Here is a 20,566-nt window from a genome sequence, read left to right as displayed (position 1 = left end):
GAATTAGAATTGTAACAGGATCACTCCATAGAATATAGAGCAGCAGGCACAGATTCCTCAAAGGGCCTTCAGGTAACAAATGACAGAGACTGGCTGGGCCAGCTCTGTGATGCCTCACAGAGAGGGACAGTCACTACTCAGCTCTAGCTAACTGTTGCCTTATAGGAATGTGGAGCCAATAGAGTTAGATTTCCAGATTTTACAAGAAACAGAAAACTCATGAAATCTCATTTTTATTCCTTGGCTTTAGCTTATTTAGAACACTCTATAAAGAAGGGGCGCCTGGGTGGCTCAGTCAGTTAAGTGTCCGACTCTTGATTTTGGCTCAGGTCATTATCTCAGTGTCATGAGATCGAGTCACTTTGGCTGTGGAGCCTGCTTGGGATTCTCTCTCCCTCTGCCCCTCCCTACTCCCCCCCCCCACTCTCTCTAAAAAAACAAAACAAAACACACACACACACACACACAAAAAAAAACCCCACCACTCTATAAAGAAAATATGTCTGAGGGTACGAGGTATCTCCTGAGTGGCCAGGTTGAGAACCTTACAGAGCAGAATTGTTGGCATCACACGGTCCTGAGTCTGTGTCCTGGCTCTGCCACTTGCTCTGGGACCAATCCTATTCAGGTCCGAGTTAATGATCCTCTAAATTATTAAGATTAACATAATACCTGACTCAGAGTAAGCTGTTATTCAGTAATTTAATGGCTCCTTTAAAGAAGATTAAATTCAGAAGATGATAACACTTCCTGATATTATATAATATTGTTTTTCCATATGGTAAAATTTCAGAGGGAAACAGGCATCTATCAAATAAGTATTTACTGCGCATAGTAACCCCCTTACTTCAGCCTCCCACCATGTAACCACAGTGGTAGGCGTTTAGGTATTACAGAAGAAAGTCTGCCATTAAAATGACTAAACCCTATTTAGAGAAATAGAGCACACAGATGGGAAAAAGAAAACAATAAATAACTGTATATAATCAATAATAAATTATATGTAATATGCTCTTGCTATGCAAAGTCTGGTTGAAGGAAGAGCAACATTAGCTTGTTAGAAATGTAGACTTTTAGGTCCTACTCCTACAGAATTGAAGAATCTTAACAAGATTCCCAAGTGATTTGTATGCTCATTAATGTTTGAGAAACACTAGTATAGGCTATAAAATAATTCTGAATCCTCGCTCTATCTTTCAATGGCTTGTGACTTTGGGCAAATTATTTCTCCAAACCTTAATTTATTCATTTGTAAAATGATAATGCCTTATTCTGTAAATTTTAGTGAAGACATTTTTTAAGAGATAAAATACATAAATAGCTTTACAACCTCTAGCATATAATAAGTGCTTAAATTTTAAGTCCCTTCTCTATTTAAATTTAAAGAAAAGAAGAAATACTGGAATAACTGGAAAAGCAGGAAGGAGACTGAGAATGAGCTAGATCTTGAAGGATGAAAAAAATTTAAATATTCAGAGAAGCAGAAGAAACATTTTGGATTGATGTAAAGGCCCAAGCAGGGAGGAAACAAGCTGTGTGAGGTATGTAAGTGTGTATATTTTAAATAATGTTCAAACATCAGCTGTATACCAGGAGGAAACTGAAGACTTAGTACTTGAGGTGTCAGTTGATTTGTAAGACCTGCTGAAAGAATGAAATAACTATGTAATTGAAGGTATAATTATATGGTGAACTGAAACTTGTTCTTTATGCTGAATGTTAAGAAGCTTTCAACATTTGTCTACTGATGTACACAGATAAAAGGAAGAGCTCAGGTAAGAGTGCTGAGAACACTCTGCATGGCAGTCAATTCAAGAAAAATGCCTACATCCTACTTTACTGAAAATACATGAAGTTTTGAGTTTCATGGAAAAAATGTTATTTTTATTATTCTTATAGCTGACTAACTTTACTGATGTTCTTCTTTGAAAAAACCTGAAGATATCTGAAAAGGGTAACAAGAAGGCAACTCTGCAACCTTTCATTCTTAGGGCATATAATGAAGCTATGCAGTTGCTTATCAATTCCTTAAAGCCAGACACATTTGGATCCCCATCTTAGGTCTTCCACTTACCAGTTACATGACCTTTGGTGAATTAGACAATCAATATATTTCTCACAGTACTCCCAGAAAAATATTTAAGGTACAAATTTGGCCAAAAACATAACTTCTCTTAAGTCTTATTACCCTTCCTATTTGATAATACCCCAATAATTAATACAATTAAAGATTTAAATGGGATAATCCATGTAGAGCCCCTAGCGTTATACCTTGAGCATATGTGCTTAAATTTATTAAATTCCTTTTCCTTATGTGTGTCTACATTAAAACTAGCCCATTTTCAGATAGTCATCAAATAGAAAAGTATATAGTCATTTTGCCAGCTCTGATTTCAGCAATGAGCCCCAATTGGAAACCACTTTCCTGATTGTGCATGCCTAACCCAGCTTGACTGTCTAATAAGTACTGTCTAATGGATTTTATTGTTTTCCTTATTGTGATTATAAATGCAGATAATTACATATTTGCATTAGGAATATGTTGCTTCCAAAGCACACAGACTACTTTTATATAAGACTTAATCCTTTCCCAGATTTGGACAGGGCCAATCAAGGGCTTCCCCCATAGCTTCTCTATCTGAAAACAGGCCAGTTTAAATACGTGCACATGGGCGCGCACACACACATACTTCTTCCACAGCCAGATTGAAGAGAGCTATCTTCTTTATAATTCTTTTATCAAAAATAAATCTTGACTAATTTCAGTCACAAAATATTATATGTGAAACTAATTAGCACAATGTCTGTATCCTAAGAGGTACCTAATAATTATTAGTTTCCCTTCACTGATAATTAGAGTGGATATAAAAGTAAGTTTTAAATTTTCTCATTTTTTGAAATTTAATATACACCCAGTCTTTATATTAGCCTTACTAACATTGTAAAAGCAGTCAATTTTACTTAAGCTCACAAATCACACCCTAAAAAAAATCCCAACAAGGTCCAATTATTGTACTAATTACTGTTAGAAAAGGAGACGACATTAAATAGAACCCCACCCATTTTTACCATTCTAAATTACCACTAGCAAAGAAAGACAAAAGTCCAGACAGTCTAGTTGTCAGGGCTATCTCTACAATCTGTGGATTCTATTCCTTATCCCATTTAAACTGCAGGTGAGATACTGTCATAGGAGTTTTAGTGAACTGGTCCATCCTAGAAAATACAATCCTGAAAAACTGATTTTTGTACTCTAATCAAAAGGTTTTCTAAAAACCCAAACACCCAGAATAATAGAAGCAAAATTAATAGGTACTTTTTACTGTATCCCTTAGAAGCAAATCATTATTAAATACATTTATTTTATAAACTAATTGCTACATGCTTATAGCTTCATATGCTCACATTGTTCTTTATAAATCATAGTATATATCTAAAAACATTTGCCCAAAGCACCTTTGTTTTTAATTCAAATACACACACACACCGAAAAACTAGAAATAAAGGGACACTTATAGAAAACATTTGCAAAGCTCAATCAATAAGTCCACAATTCCATTCTTTTATTTGTTAGAATACTTCAATAAGACATAATGCTTGAATAACCATAAGCAAACATACAAGTTGTGGGTATGCTAAAATAATAATATGTAGCAAAAGAATAAAATAAAAGAGTACTGCATTCTGCCCAAAATAAGTGAAAATATTTTTTCACAGAACAAAAACCAAATTAAAAATAATGTGTTAAGAAATAAATTTTGGTGACTGGTATATGCTAAATAGGCTTTAATATTATTGTATAAGCAGGGTAATAATTTGGGTAATGGAAGTGTTACAGCTAATATTAACATGATTAATAGTGTGTTCTATGTAGCTCATTCTTTTCCTGTATCATCTTTCTATAGCACTTTTTAAAATAATTGAACTGGGTAGGGTAGTTGAGTTTTAAAATCAACCATACAACTTTTCCTTAATAGCTGTTATTGTCAGTTTCAAAAAGATGTGAGAAAGATTTACATGATGCTTACATGGGAATGTAGCACACTGATTTCTCACCTTGGTTTCTCCCTTCTACACACAAAAAAAAGAAAAAATTAGTATGTTCCTATAATCATACCTATTCTTTCTTTTTCGGATATTTATTTTAGTGGTGGCTAAATGTCCATAGCAAACTCATTATTTAAACAATCTCAATAATCAAATTATTCACCCAGCTGTAAAGATTTACCACCTCTCACCTCTGGTAAAGCAGAAATGTTATTGTTCTCTAAATTCAGCTCTTCAAGGGCACTGCATTTTGCCAGTGATCTGGGTATTGCTGACAGTCTGTTGTATCTCAGACCAAGACGACTTAAACTGGACAGGTTTCCTGTGAATACAAAAAAAGGAATTTTTTTTAAATCTGATAAACTTGTTAATTTCTTGTTGTATTGTTTTATTGTTAATACAACCTCTGGTATCACATTTTTAGATGGGCCAGGTTTAAATGTCAAATGTAGCGTAGCCAGCCTCTGGTTTTAAATTAAACAATATTACCAGCCTTAAAAATTACAGAAGCAGATGCCTGTGTCAGACTTAACTTTGTGGAGACAAATATTTTGATGTCTTTCGACTTTGACCATCTTTCTGGAGTTTGCCCATTTCTTTCTTTTTGCTTTGACCGTTTTTCAGAAAGTTGTTGAATAACCTTATTAGATGTAACACTACTACAATACTTACAGAAAACATTTATTAGCTTATAGCATAAATTAAACCTTGAAACCCTAGGGGGGCAGTCACGATGCCTCATAATCCTCTCTAATTATCAATCACCTGCATCCTTCCCTCTTGCTGAAGAAGTCAGTGATTAAAGTTACAAGAAATCACTAAATCGAGCTAATTTTTACTCTTTACTTCTGCAAGGCAAAAATTCGCCACTGATAATGAAAATATTCTAATAATTAAATACCATAAGTATAGCCAACTATAATGCAGAAAAACTTAGCAAACATTTCAATTCCTGTAGGAATTGGAATTGGAATTATTCCAGAGGTATGCTATTTTCATGTATATTACTTTCTTATAATAGTGTCTGGAAATTGGGCCAAGAGTTTGCTGGTTCTGTTTAAGTGAGATTCCAACAGGCAGAAAACTGAATTCAAAAGCAACAATAAAAACTATCACTTAGCAAAGACAAGTTAATTTTGTGTTTAAAATGCTTCCTAAATTAACGAAGGATGCTTTACTGAATCTTTCTAATGACATTCTGGTAAGACGTGTCAATTTTGGAGGGGGGAAAAAACAAGCTGAGGATTGGATGACTTTCCAAAGCCCCAAAGAATTTAGAGATTAGAAATAAGGGCAAGAATATTGTTATCACTGCACTATGACATTGACTATGATACAAATGTTTAACATTTGGGTTCGCAGAAAATAAAATAATCTGCTTTGTGATGAAATGTTAATTACAGTTATATTTGTGGTGGCAAAAAAAATGGGGACAACCTATTTATTCAAGAATCTATGAAGAATTATTTAAACTGGAGACACCACAGTGTCACAAAGAATTTTATGTTATCCATGCGACTTGGGGCAAGTTACTTAACGAGTCTATTTCCTCATCCATAAAGTAAGGATAACACCAAATACTTGACAGGGTTGCTCTAAGGGTTAAATACAATGTGTGTAAGATATGCAGCACAATGACTGATACATATGTTCAAAACATGATTTTATTCTGTAGTATATGTCTATATTCTACTATATTCTATACCTATAAAAATTATGTTACAAAAAATTTTAAGATGTGAAAGACTTTATGATATTAAGTGAAAAAAGAAGATAAGAAAAATTATGCATTTTATATGATCTCAACAATGCAAAAAAACAAGTAGAAAAGAATGGAAAGGAAACATCAAAACTAAGTCATCTCTGCATGGCAGAATTACGGAAGATTAATTTTTTTTCCTGTGAACTTACCTTTTTCCTAATTTTCAATAGCTTTGTCATTTAAAAACATTTTAAGAAAAAGTCTATAATTCTAAAGTCATTTTAATTTTAAAAACTGCAATATCTTTATACCATTCTTTTTTTTTTTTTTTTGAAGATTTTATTTATTTAATTGACAGAGACACAGCGATAGAGGGAACACAAGCAGGGGGAGTGGGAGAGGGAGAAGCAGGCCTCCCGCTGAGCAGGGAGCCCGATGCAGGGCTTGATCCCAGGACCCCGGAACCATGACCTGGGCCGAAGGCAGACGCTTAACGACTGAGCCACCCAGGCGCCCTATACCATTCTTTTTTTGAATGAATATTTTACATCATGGAGACATTTTTATACTAACATAGAGGTAAGACATCTGGACACTTTACATTGTGAGGCTCATCTTCTCCATAAAGTGTAGATAAGAGCTAAATCATGGAAAAACAGAGCATGGTGGTTTGAATTCTTAAATAGGCACCCTGATTAAAAAAAGAGATGAAAAAACACCTAAGCAGCAGCAATAAGAGCCATCTGAGAGTAATAAGCATTGACTCTAGCATAAGATAATGTGAAGAGACTTATCAAAGCCACCACCTAGTTAGTGGCAAAACTAGAATCAAACTCAGCTGGCTCTTATAACAAGTAATCATTCTTCAAGATCTTCACTGACTGCACTCCAGATAGCTTGCTGCCTCTTGACACAGAAGCCTATGTTCATTCTTACTCCCATGTTGTTTGTCCATACTGTTGTGCTCATGGAAAGCATTTTTATTCCATACTGAGTCCAAAACACTCGTTCATGAAGCTTTCCCTGGCCATTCTATCAAGATCTCATTGATCTCCCTGTAAATTGGACTCATGACTGCATATTGACTTCACTCTAAGATGGCATTTAATTATACTTGTTTTTATGTTGTCAGTCATTTCATGGATTAGTTACCTCCACCCAACAGACTGAAAACCCTTTAGTAAGAAACCTAATATATTTCTATCTCCCCAAAGAATACGTTTCAGTGCTAAGCCCACAGCAGGCATTCATTTATATTTTAATTAGCTGCAGAAGCTAAAGCATTTTACTATTTGTCCTCCTCTCCATTAGGAACAAAAGGTAAAAACTTAAAATTACATGAGATGCTTTTCTTTGACCCACCCTCATTTTAAAATAGGGAGGGAGGGAAGAAATAAATATTTTATCCTTTGCCTATCCCATGCCCCCTATAGCTACAACAAGGCTGGTAACGGTGGAAATTTTCCTACAAGCAGTGATAATGTCTGATTTTAAAGAACTTCAAAAATCTTATGGTAAAATTTTAATTTGCTGTATGAAGTTGAAGACAGAAAAAGCGGTCGACCTTGGGGGAGTGGGGGAGACAGCATTCCTTTCTCTCCTGCATACCACTGCTTTCCCTATGGAAGAAGGCTGCTCCAATGTAATAAAATGGCTGAAGCATTTACCAAGGAGTCTCTGAATCTGCCAGAAGAGTAAAGCACAAAGACCCCATATTTTTGCTCTATCAACTGACATCCCTCATTCAATCACTGTTTAGAGCAGAGCAGTACACAAATACAATATTTTAAACTTTATTTATTCTCATCAAAACCTAAAAGCTTTCTCTGATAACAAAGATTAGTATAACAAATTCCAAATGTTTATCAATTCAAAAGCCCAATAAATAGAACCAGATTCCTGAAATTTCTCTTCTAAAAGCAAAATAACTCTTGAATTTCTCACTTTTAAAATCAGAATAGGTTTCCAGAATTTAAAAATTACAAAATGAAAATAATGCAGTGAAACTGCAACATGACTTTAGTACCAAAATTTGTGGTTATTTAAACAGAAATAGTACCTCCAACTTTCCTAAACTTTTTCTTTTTCCCTTTTTTTTTTTGGTGTGGTAGAAATTAAACTTTAAAAAAATGTAATCTATGAGAATATGCTATTCTGATGAGAAACTCACATGTGCAAAGCTCTTATCACTTTACTGAGAGCATGGCATGTTCGGTCATCCGCATTTTGCCAAAATCCATGACTTTCAGCAAAATAAAAGAGGTGAAAAAAAATTAAGGATGAAATATCAAAATTCTCTTGTGTGAGGAAAAAAGCTGGACATCAGAAGTGTGACATTTACTATGATTCATCCCCTGTAGTGATTTCAACTCTAGCCTCTTTCAGTGATTGGTTTTACCACAAACTAAACTGCAACCTAGAAATCAAGCCATGACTTGCTTTAATGTTGAGCCATTGTGACTAAGAAATAAAATCAATGTTGCTGAGCTTCTGTGTATAAATGTAGGCTGATCACTGCCAATCACTGGCATTTAGCTTTTAAGTGCTTAACTTTGACTGTTAAGTTGTTCTGTGCTCTGCTCTGACAGCTTGCTTTCTTATGCTGTCAATTTTTAAATTACACCAACATCAAATGACTATGAATTAAAATTAGATGCTTTCAATTTCAGCAAATATAATCAGCATCTTTAGGTTAATTCAGTATAACTTTTGAGTAAAACTCTTAATTCAAATGATCTTAATTTTATTTTAACAAAGTAGCAAAAAAAAAAAATCAGTAGAAAAGGCACACAGTTCTAAAATGAAAATAATGTCAAAGGTACTTTTTTTTCCCAGAAACACTGAACCAAAAAAACTGAAAGCAAACTGAAAAGCAAGCAATATAAAAATTCTTAATGTCAAAAACCCAAAAGAATGCCACCATTAAAAAGAAAACTAGTAAAGTTGTTACATGAAGCTGCACTGTAATTACCTAAAACCTAATTACTAAAACTCTACTTGTTGATACAACCATAATTACTGTAACATTTCTTCAGAGCCCAGTGCAACAAAAGACCTCTGTGAATTGTTCTGTGCTCCAGCCTTGAAGGCAAGGTCTTGTTGCAGATTTCTCTATCTCATTTGACAAGAAATAGAAAATAAAATATTTTTTCCTACTTGAGACCTCTTACCTCCCCCTACCCCTGGTTTCATAAAATCACCAGAGATCACAGAAGGCTTTAACATATCAAGTTCATAGTTTGAAACAAAATGCTGTAATGAAGTTTAACATTTTCTACAGTTCATAACTGATTCCTGAATTAGAAAATATTTACATGAAAGAGAATATACATTTTATTCAACAGGGTAGACTAATGGTTAAGTCAGAGAAACTATAAATATGTTTTGAAGTACTCTCTCACTTAACTACAACCAGCTGTCCCCTCCCTACTTCCTTCTGCCTCTTCTCCACATCCTGTGAGCTGTCAGTGATCCTAGCACTGCTCAGCCTGGATGTAAATGGCAGTGATTACTGCCAAGGAGTAAGAAACTACTCTAGGAGTGTTCGTGTTAAATAAAGAAAGGGGTAAAAACATCTCAGTCTACTTATAAGAAAAAAGAAAAGGCAAGGAAATAAAATGATTTTTGGAAAACTTGATTGTCAGGTGACAGTTAAAAGATCTCATTTCAATTGTGAGTTTAGAGCAAGTTTCTTTAGTCCAGGGAAAGGAGAGTAAGGCAGCTGCTGTGGGACTTACATCAACTGTGCAGGATAGGTGTGGATTTTTTTTTTTAAGTTATACTTTTCAAGAAGTAGAAGAGGAAAAATATCAGGAGAACTATGTTCCAATAAAGTTTACCACTAAATGTTTTGGGTGAATTTCTCTTCTCTGATAAATGAGAGGGATGAATCCCAAAGGTCAATCGATTAAGACTACAGGGATTTATAATAGACCAAGACCCAAATGTTTGAATTTCTCACCAAATCTCAGCCTTCTGCTATACAATCAAAATACTGGGGATGAGAGAGATGGAAAAGGCAAAAGAATTTTTAATATACATGGTATATAATAAATGACAATATTATAAAAATTTCAATAAATATTACTCATTTTGCCATTACTTGGATTAACAGCTATAAATACTCCATTTGTTGACAACTATCAAAGCATGTAAGAATAAATAAAGTATTTACAATTTTCTTATTGTTAATGTTTCAGTTCTCACTGATTTGCAATACATACTTATAATTTGATCATGCAGAATGTTCTAGAAGCAAGGCATTTATGTTATTTTGAGATAACATCTTAACCACAACAGATTAATAATGAAGTCAAATGTTTTCATATTAATAAACATACTTAAAATACAGTTATTCTGACAGAAGCGAGATACACAAAATTAAGAAAGCCAGGAGAAAGAAGGATACATGGAGAAGTCACCCTTTGTCAGAAGAAGTGAATCCAAAAAACCAGGACCCTAGTCCTAGTAAATGGAAGATTTTTATCATCCACCACCACCTATACTTTCTCTGTTTGCCAGGGCTATTCATTTTTGTACTCTAATTTCATCCCCCTTTCATTGTTATTTGACACAACACAGATTCAGACACATGCATAAAATATTAAACAAAATATTGTTGGACTATTTGAGAGAAACAACAGCGCTGACTGATGACCGTGCCCTATATATATCCATTTGATCAGTTGAAAGAGTAAAGGAAATTATGTGGGTATTTAGGAGAAAGAGTCCTAAGCAGAGAGACCAAGAAGTATAAAAGCCCTGATGCTAGAACTTGCCTGATATGCTTAAGGAGCAATAAAGTGTTTAGCATCTATAATCCTAACAAATACACAGTGACTAAGCATTGGTAAGAGGGATAAGAATATTAACTTTATAACATTTCAAGCATCTTTAATTTTGGTTCCCCTGTCTGATTTGCAGTAAACAACCTTTATTTTTCTTTCTAAAACTGAGCAACTATGCTTTTACATGCTTTTTTAATGTCATAAAAAAAAGATTATGCATTATTCTTTCTTTTCTCCTTTACTGTTGCAACTAATTGGTTATTCAAAATAAGCAAACTTATAGACATATCTTGCAATGTAAGAACATACAACACAAACTAAGTATGTCTATGTAATTCAAGAAAACTATAAAGTATATAAACTATATAAAACTATCAAAATTAAACCTATATGTTGATTGGCTCAGAGTATCCCAGGGAAATGGACTCTGAAAAATCAACACTGAGAAATATAATGGAGTTCTTGAATTTCAGAAATAAAGGAAAGTACTCTGGGTGGCCAGGCAAAAAGATTGTCCACTTACAATGCGAAAAAACTGGACTGGCCTCATACTTTATTCAATGCCAGAAGACAGTACAACTACCTCTTAGTTCTACTAAGATGCTCAAGGAAACAAAGCTGGACCCAGTGATTTTTACATCCATCCAAACTGTTCAAGCATAAAGGCTACAAACATTCTGTAACTAGGGAACTATTATTTATGAACCATTTCTGAGAAAACTATAAGATTGACTTGAGCCAACCAAGAGACGACTGGGGCAACTATGACAACAGGACTGTTGATGAACATCAAAATGAAAAACAACAAGAGATCAGCATAACAAGATGTAACATAAATGTCACATGTCCCGACAGTGTATCTGACAAAAATTAGGAGGAAAAAAAAGACAAAAAATGACAGGTAGTAGAATAAATTCACTGATTGCCTCATCTATGTCACTCTACTCAACAAAAGAAAATTAGAAAGTATTCTGAAAAAAAGAAAAAGAAATACACAATATATCAGGATTTGTGGAATGCTACTAAAAGCAGTACATAAGGGGAAATTTATAGCACTAAATGCACATATAAGATGAAATTTTCATGTAAGATCATACAACACAAACTAAATATGTCAATACGTAATTCAAGAAAAGTCAAGAAAAAACAAAAAACTCACATCGATGACCTCAAGCTTCCACCACAAGAAACTAAAAAGGAATAAAACTCAAAACAGATAAAAGGAAATAATAAAGGTCAAGGTGGAAATCAATGAAATAAAAGTCAGAGAAACAATATAGAAAATCAGTAAAACTTAGAGATAATCAATAAAACTGATACAATTCTAACCAGACAGGAAAAAAAGAGATCTAAGTTACTGATATCAGGAATGAGAGAAGTGACATGACGATAGATTCTACAGATATCAAAATAATAAGGGAATATTAGAAACAATTTTATGCCTATTAAATGTGACAAATGAAATGGACCCATTCCTTGAAAGACATAAATGATTAAGTCTGCCCAAGAATAAAGTGAGGGGCTCCTGGGAGACACAGTTGGTTAAGCCTCCAACTCTTGGTTTCAGCTCAGGTCCTGATCTAAAGGTCGTGAGATGGAGCCCCATGTAGGGCTCCCTGCTGAGTGCAGTGTCTGCTTAAGACTCTCTCTCCCTCTCTCTCTGCCCCTCCTCCTCCTTCTCTCTAAAATAAATAAATCTTTAAAAAATAAAATAGTGACAATCTAAATAGCTCTGTATCTATTAAAGAAATTGAACATTTTTTAAAGATTTATTTATTTATTTTAGAGAGAGAGCACAGGGGAAGGAGCAGAGAATCCTCCAGCAGACTCCCCACCGACACAGGGCTCAATCCCAGGACCTTGAGATCATGACCTGCTGCAAAATCCAGTCTGCCGCCCAACTGAGTGAGCCACCCAGGTGCCCCAAAATTGAAATTGTTTTTAAAAGCATTCCTACAAAGAAAATTCCTGGCCCCAGTGGCTTCACTGATGAATCTTACCACATATTAAAGGAAGAAATAATGCCAATTTTATACAAACTGTTCCCCAAACTGAAGAGTAGGAACACTTTCCTACTTACTATATATGGCCAGCATTACCCAGAAACTGAAACTAGACAAAGAACAGGTTTTATAACATTATATGTTACTATGGTATATTCAAAGCAATTAAGTACATCTACTTTTTAAAACTTCTACCAGAATGTATCTTTTTCATTATGTCTTCTTGGTAAGCAATGTCAATCATATTATCTGAGTTTTTGTCAAGTTCAGGAAAAGATTATAAAATTATATTTTATTTAGTTTCTTCATTGTATTCTCTTTCTAGAACTTCTAGTCCTTTCTCTCATGACTCTTCATCACTCACTTTGTATCCTTCTTTTTGTTCTAGATTCTAACAGACTTCTTCCACTTATCCTACACACATCGCTATTCTGGTCTTTGGATGTTTCATTCTATTACACGGTATTTCCCATTAAATTGAACTTTATATGGCAAAGATACTTCTAAGGAATGTATTCCTTGTTTCTTTTTTGCACCAGTCTGATCATGTTTTATAAATGTAACACATATATTTTCTATGCTCTTTTTCTTCTAGGGTCACTTTGTTCATCCTGGCCATTTCAACAGATTTTAAGATAGAAAAGTAAGAAATAATTGTGTTCAGTCTCTACTGATCCAGAAATCCGATTCCTTTATTTATATAGGAAATTTGGTAAAATTCTTAAGAATATAGTAGGATAATTCACTATATGTTATACACCATCTTGCCTTTCAGAAATAAATCTAATGCAGTTAACTAGTTAACTAGAATACTTAGTCTGTTGCCACTACAAACAGTAACGTGATATAAAGAACTCCGGGCTAAGAATCAGGAAGATATAGGTTCTAACGGCTAGTTATTATATCCTTCTAAAGAAGTCTCAGATTAGTTGTCCTGTAACTTAAAACAAAAAATTCCTTAACAATTGCTTCTGTTTCAAGAAATGGTAGACTAGCTAATTCAGACAAACCCTCCCACTGAAAAAAGTTAAATACACTTCCAAAACAAAAACAGAGAGCTAACAAGATAATGACTAATTACCAGGCCAGAAACTGGCTGGAAACCCAAGAAATAAGCAAAATAATGTACAAAATTTTGTCCTAAGAGTGCTTCTCTAACTGGAAGAAACAGCTGATCAGGCATGTTTCTGCCAAGAGTCAAAATCTACAACCAGCCAAGGGTGGGGAGTCCAGAAATCAGTATCAACTGGGATACTATACGGCTGCACCCTAGCACTAAGGGTAAACCAGAGGTAAAAGAGCCCTTCAATCAGTCTACAGACTACCTTTGAGTGACCTGGGGGACCAGAAAAATTTCAAACCTTAGAACACAGATGGATTCAAGTGGTCCCCTTAGGTACCTGACAGAAACAAATGAAAATCCTTCTGGAAAAAGATCTCACCATCATAGGCCTCTTATGATATAGTAACAGAAGAACCTCATAAATATTCACTACTGGAATTACAAAAATTAAGTACAGGTGTAATTTTCCTAAATAAACATTACAATATCCTTATAACACACCAGTAACTAAAAAGGTGTCCAAACTTTTAAAAATTTTCTTTGCTGTTTGTATATATTTACAGACATTTAGAAAGATAAATAAGACTGTGTAAATATAGAACATATCACAATAAGCGCACTTCAGCTTTTTGAGCCTAAGTATTTGAAAAACATTTTGTACTTCAAGACATCTCTTCTCTTAGTCCCTTCAACAGTAGAGATGAACAAGCTTTAAGCTATATTCCCCATGTTTTAAAGACTAAACAGCAGTGGTTTTATTTTTCAGTGTGTTTGCTTTAGTAAAGAAGGGACCACACCCTATATAATAGTATGTAACATTCTGAAATAAGAAAAAACAGAAAACGCACCTATTCTGCAATTTAAGCAGTTATAATAAAATATATACCAATATTCAATATTCCACATTCTATCTTCTTTATAATCTGATTGAACTCATTTCCTAAAACCTAATTGTTCTCTTCACCAAGAAATGGAAATAAAAAGTTTTACTATTTTGACGCATTTTAATCTTTTAACTTTTATTATAGAAATAGATCAAAAACAGTCTTTTTAATGTCCAAGTAGCTATAAATGACTACTAATATCACCCATACCTATAGTATCTGGGAGGTCTAGCAGTTCATTGTGCTGCAAGTCAAGGTTGGTTATCTGTGTGCAGTTTCCAATCTCCTTTGGGAGGTGTTCAAGTTGATTGTGAGCTACATCCAGCGTAATGAGGTTACATAATTCACCTGTAAAATTGACCAACATAAAAATTTAACAAGAATTATTAAAGAATGTATTAAGTAGTACTGAAAGAAAGAAAAAAACTTCATTTTCTATATTATAATTATACCTTTCTGGAAAATGTAAAAGTCAAACACAAGATCTAAAACTTATTAGAAAATGACATCTTACAAATATCGAATCATTATGTTGTACACCTGGAACTAATGTAATGTTATCTGTCAATTATACCTCAATAAAAAAAGAAGAAAATGACATCTGATAAAGTTAAAATGTTGATTATAAATGACTACTAATATAAATGACTGCCAACTAGTATTATATATATATAGTTTTAAGTAACCAATTCAACCACATTTATGTTTGTATATTCCATACTTTAAGTAGAGCTCACTAATTTTTTAACTAAATTCAACATGATAATATCAGATTCATCTTCAATTCAATTTGATGGACATCTTCTACCTCAAAATATATATAATCTCAAATAGGCATATGTTCTGATGCTATATAAATATACAAAGTGACATTTATAAATCAAAACTGCTCCTAGATTTTAATAGTACTCCACAAAGATAGAAAATAAGGTATATTTCTCCTCATTCTAGTTGAAAGAGCTGTACTGGCAATTTAGATTATTCTTAGTGTTATTCTGCAACATTCTTCCTTGCAGAATTCTTTATTTGAACAATACAGTTCAAAAACTGTATAATTTGTAACAGCTACATTGGTTCTCTCATGACATTCCTTTTTCTCTAAAGGCATTAGTTATAAATACTGAAAAAGTAAGATGAGCAAATCAAGTGCATGAAACTGAAAAATGGGTCTAGGGCACATTATTAAGCCATATTATTATAAACACAGGCAACAAAGAGAAAATAGGTAAACTGAATTTCATCAAAATTAAAAACATATGTGCATCAAAGGACACTATAAAAAGAGTGAAAAGGCAACCCACAGAATGGGAGAAAATATTTGCAAATCCTGTATCTACTAAAGGATTAATATTCAAAATAAAAGAACTCTTACAACTCAACAAGTCTCCAATTTATAAATGGTCAAAGAACTTTAATAGACATTTCTCCAAAAAATGTACAAATGGCCAATAAATACATGAAAAGATGCTTGACATCACTAATCATTAGAAAAATCAAATCAAAACCACAATGAGATACCATTTCATACCCACTAGAATGGCTATAATCAAAAAACAGAAAATAACAAATGTTGGCAAGGAGGTGGAGAAATTGGACCCTTGCACTTTACCACCCAGGTTCTCAGGGTGTAGAAGAAAAATCCCCTCCTGTTTCTCCCTAGGCACTGCATATTCAAACTGCAGAAAATCAAAGACAAAGAGAAAATTTTGGAAGAAGCTAGAGGATAAAAGCACCTTACTTTTGGAGAAACAAGGATAAAAACCGTAATATTTAGACTTTTCAGAAAACCATGTAAACAAAAAGAGAATGCAATGAAATATTTAAAGTCTTGAAAGAAAAACCCACCGATCTAAAAGTCTGTATCCAATGAAATTATCCTTCAAAAGTAAAAGAAAAATAAAGACTTTCTCAGACAAACAAAAATTGAGGGAGTCTGTCACCAGTAGACCTGTCTTACAAGAATACTAAAAAGTTCTTCCAAAAGAAGGAAAATGGTATAGGTTAGAAACTTGGATCTATATAAAAGAGCATTGAAGAAGGAATAAAGATAAAATATTTTCTTACTCTTAAGTAACAGATACTGGTTTGTTCAAAGTATTAATAACAACAATATATTAGATGATTATAGATTAAGGATATATGAAATGAATAACAGCAATGTTATAAGGCACAAAAGGGAGGAATTGGGAATACTCTGTTATAAGGTAACCACACTACCCATTAAGTGGCATAGCATTATTTGAAAGTGGACTTATAATTAGCTGTAAATGCATACTGTAAACTCCAGGATGACCACATACAAACAAACAAAATTAAAAGAAGTATAAACAATATGCTAAGAAGAGAGAAAAGGGAATAATATAAAATGCTCAATTAAAACCCGATAAGTCAAAAAAATGATGAAAGACAAAAAGAACAAGTTCAGCTAATAGAAAACAGTTACAAATATAATTGATATTAATCCAACTAAATCAGTAAATAATCTAAATGCACCAAATAAAAGACAAGAGACTGTCAGAGAGGATAAAAGAAAAAAAGAAAAAAGACCCAACTGCATGTTGTTTTCAAAAAATTCCTTTAAATTACATACTGGTAAATGGAACAATTCTCCAAAACATAACAACTGCTGAAGTTTGTATACCTGCTTATCTCCTCTGTATCTAGTACAGTGCTTAGTACATAGCATCATGTTAACTTAAAGAATAAATGAAGATAACGGGGGAAGATAAAATTTGGATTCTAATACTCTTCAAGCCAGAGGTAATAAAACATTTTTTTGAATTTGCCATCATCTTTTCTAATAAATAATGTACTTGAAATTATTTCAGTTCCTACAAAAATAACTTCCACTACTCTAAAGAAAGATACACAAATCCAAAAGTGTACAGAGTCAAGGTAAGTAAATAAAACAACAGATCCACTATTGCTATATTGCAGGACTTTTCAACTTCAGTACATTGACATTTTGAACTGGATAATTCTTTGCTCTATGAGGCTGTCCTGGACGTAAGCAGCACCCCTAGCCTTTACCCATTAGATGCCAATAGCACCTCCCAAATAATAACCACCAAAACTGTCTCTAGACATTAACAAATGTCCTCTGTCATAACACTGCCAAAATCGCCCTCAGTTGAGAATCACTGCTACACTGGAGCAAGAAAGTTCAATACTGTCCAATCCTCATATTTTTCAAACAAGGCTGGAAATGTAGATTTTCAAATAAAATCTTCTAATGCTTAAATGCTAACAACTAATTCTTAGGTTAAAACAGAACAAAACATTATGTTACTAAACACATTTGTGGGCTTTTTTCAGTATTCAGGATGCCAGTTTGATACCTCTGAACATAAAAACAAATTCGTTACTAACATTTTAGGAAATCTGCATATGACTATCTAATATTAAAACTAAAAAATGTTTTTAAAAAGCAGAATTAATCACTAGACTCAAATAAGTTAAATCTTTTTGATTTGTGTAAATCACCACATGGCAACTGGATTATTTTAAACATATATTTTCTCCAGAAAGTTATCCTCCAGCAATACAACTCTCTGCAAAGTCAGGAAATCATGGTAATACTGACACATTAAGAAGAGTGTCACCTAATAACACTAATACTTCTTTCTCACAGTCTAGTAATCCCTAAATATTTTGAAAATGCTTAAAACTCAGGAAACGGGATTTAATTTTTTTAACAGCACACAAAAAATAACATGATTTTAAAATCTGGTCTTCTAGTCCCTAAAATACAGTACACTCACAACTAAATTATATATATTATTGGGAGTTAAATCTGAAAATTATTTTAGACTTTCCCCAAAATCCACATATAAATTTCAAGACCCATGAAGAACATTTTCAGAACTTTAAATTTTGTTCAGTCCAAAGTCTAATAAACTTCAGGAAAGTTTGTTATTTATACATAATTTCCATGAAAATCTAAAATATTTTCAAAACGAATCCAAAGCTTCTATTTAATGCAATTAACAAAACATTTTTAGTGCTGGCGGTGAGAGGAGTTTAAGATCTCTCTTCTTCAGAGTAACACTCGTAACTGCCCAAGCTCCTCTTATTCATATTCAAATAATTAAAAACATTTGAGAATTGTGAATATATGACAAATTCTGTACTAGACACTGTGCCAGGATAAGAGCCTAAGTTATAATTTGTAAGATATTTAAATATTAAATATCTAAGCAGTTCATGAAATACTTATACACTATTTGCTATTTCTATATAATTCAAATATGATAAAAATATATATATAAATCCATCCCAAATGGTTCTCAAGGACAATAACCAAGGTGTGTTAAAAATGACTTGCCTCTGCCTGGGTTTAAGAGTGGTTTTTATTTTCTACTTTATACATTTGTATTTTGTGATTTTTCTTCATTTTTGTACATTTTTTAATTCAAAGAGAAAAAAGGGAGATTCAAAGAGGTAAAGACTAGCAGTCTCTTCTACACTGTTCATGGAAGAGCATTTTCTGGCCCATAACAGAAGTTTCCTATCTGTGGAGCAGATGTATCTTTTAGTGAAAATGAATGCATCATGCTATCATATGGGTAACATCAGCCATTAATATTACGCATCTTATGACTCATATTCCACACTCACTAAGCCATCTTTTGATTTTAAATTTGACTTCCCACACATTTGCCTACAGAGAATATGGACTTCATTCATTTATCCATTCTACAAATGTTTATTAAACACCTACCATGTGCTAGACACTATTCTAGGGGATGAGGATACAGTATGAGGGAAAAAAAAGATAAAATGCCTGCCTTCATAGAACTTACATTTTAACAAGGAAAAAACAAATTAACATATAATCAAGGTGAGAAGTATTAAGAGCTATAAATGAAAATAAAGCAAGATAAAAGTAAAAGTGTGATGGGGAAGGAGATTGGAGGTGTTGATAATAAGTAAAAAGGCTGATGAAGTAGCATTTGCAAACAGACCTGTGCTTCAGGATTCTCTCTCCCTCTGACGGACCTCCCCCCACTTGCGTGCTCTCTCGCTCTCTCTCATTCTCTCTCTGGAATAAATAAATCTTTTAAAAAAGGAAAGAAAACAGACCCAAATAATGGGAGAGGGAAGAAGCAATGAGAATTCTGGGGGAAGAATGTTCCAGGCTGAGTGAAGAGCAAGCACAAAGATAAAGCAAGAAAGCAGTTCAAAATACAACAGAAGGCCAATGTGGCTAGAATCATGATTAAGGAATCAGGTGGTAGGAGATAAAGTAGCCCTGGGTCAGATTCACTTAAAGTCTTGTAGGCTAAGGCAAAGAGTTCAGCTTTGACTAAGAAAGGAGTGGTAACTGTAGTAAGAGTGTTTTTTATTATTGTTTTTATAGCAATTTTAGGTTTACAGAAAAACTGCACAGAAAGTACAGAGTTCCCATAGATCCTCTTCCCAGCACAGTGTCCCCTATTAACATCTTCCATTAAGTGGTACATTGTTACAGTTGATAAATCAACACTGATACATTAATATTAACTGAAAGTTCATATTTTACATTAGCATTCACTCTGTGTTGTCCAGTTCTATGGGCCTTGATAAATATATAATATCGTGTACCCATCATTACAGGTATCATATGGAATAGTTTAACTAGCGGCGCCTGGGTGGGTCAATCGGTTAAGCATCCAACTCTCGGTTTCAGCTGAGGTCATGATCTCATGGCTGTGGGATCAAGCCCCAGATTGGGCTTTGTGCTCAATGCAGAGTCTGCTTCAGATTTTCTCTCCCTCTCCCTCACTCTTTCTCTCAAATAAATAAAATCTTAAAAAAAAAAAAAAAAAAAAAAAAAGAGTAACTACCCTAAAAATCCCGTGCTTCACACCTACACATCCACCCCTCTTTCCCTCTCCCAGAGCCCCTAGCAACCACTGATCTTTTATTTTTGCCTTTGCCAGAATGTTAGATATGGCTGGAATCATGTAAGATGTAGCATTTTTCAGATTGGCTTCTTTCATTCAGCAACATGCATTTAAGGTTCCTCTATGTCTTTTTGTGGCTTGATAGTTCATTTATCACTGAACAATACTCCATGGTATGGTTGTACCACAGTTTGT

General features: G+C 33.6%; 1 protein-coding gene across 2 annotated transcripts in view; it reads right to left on the bottom strand.

Moving 5' to 3' along the window:
- SHOC2 (SHOC2 leucine rich repeat scaffold protein) overlaps positions 1-20,566 on the bottom strand; it is a 90,353-nt gene that overhangs the window by 9,754 nt on the left and 60,033 nt on the right. For both annotated transcript variants that reach the window (XM_032423497.1, XM_032423496.1), the window contains exons 3-4: positions 14,697-14,834; positions 4,239-4,369 (exon numbers count right to left, since the gene is read on the bottom strand). In XM_032423497.1, coding sequence (XP_032279388.1) covers positions 4,239-4,369; positions 14,697-14,834 — 269 coding nt within the window. The remainder of the gene's footprint in view (positions 1-4,238; positions 4,370-14,696; positions 14,835-20,566) is intronic.

The sequence above is a fragment of the Phoca vitulina genome, unplaced genomic scaffold (assembly GCF_004348235.1).
Source record: "Phoca vitulina isolate PV1807 unplaced genomic scaffold, GSC_HSeal_1.0 scaffold28, whole genome shotgun sequence".
Classification (NCBI taxonomy): Eukaryota; Metazoa; Chordata; class Mammalia; order Carnivora; family Phocidae; genus Phoca; species Phoca vitulina.
The sequence above is the reverse complement of the archived record's forward strand: the minus strand, read 5'-3'. Positions and strand labels throughout refer to the sequence as shown.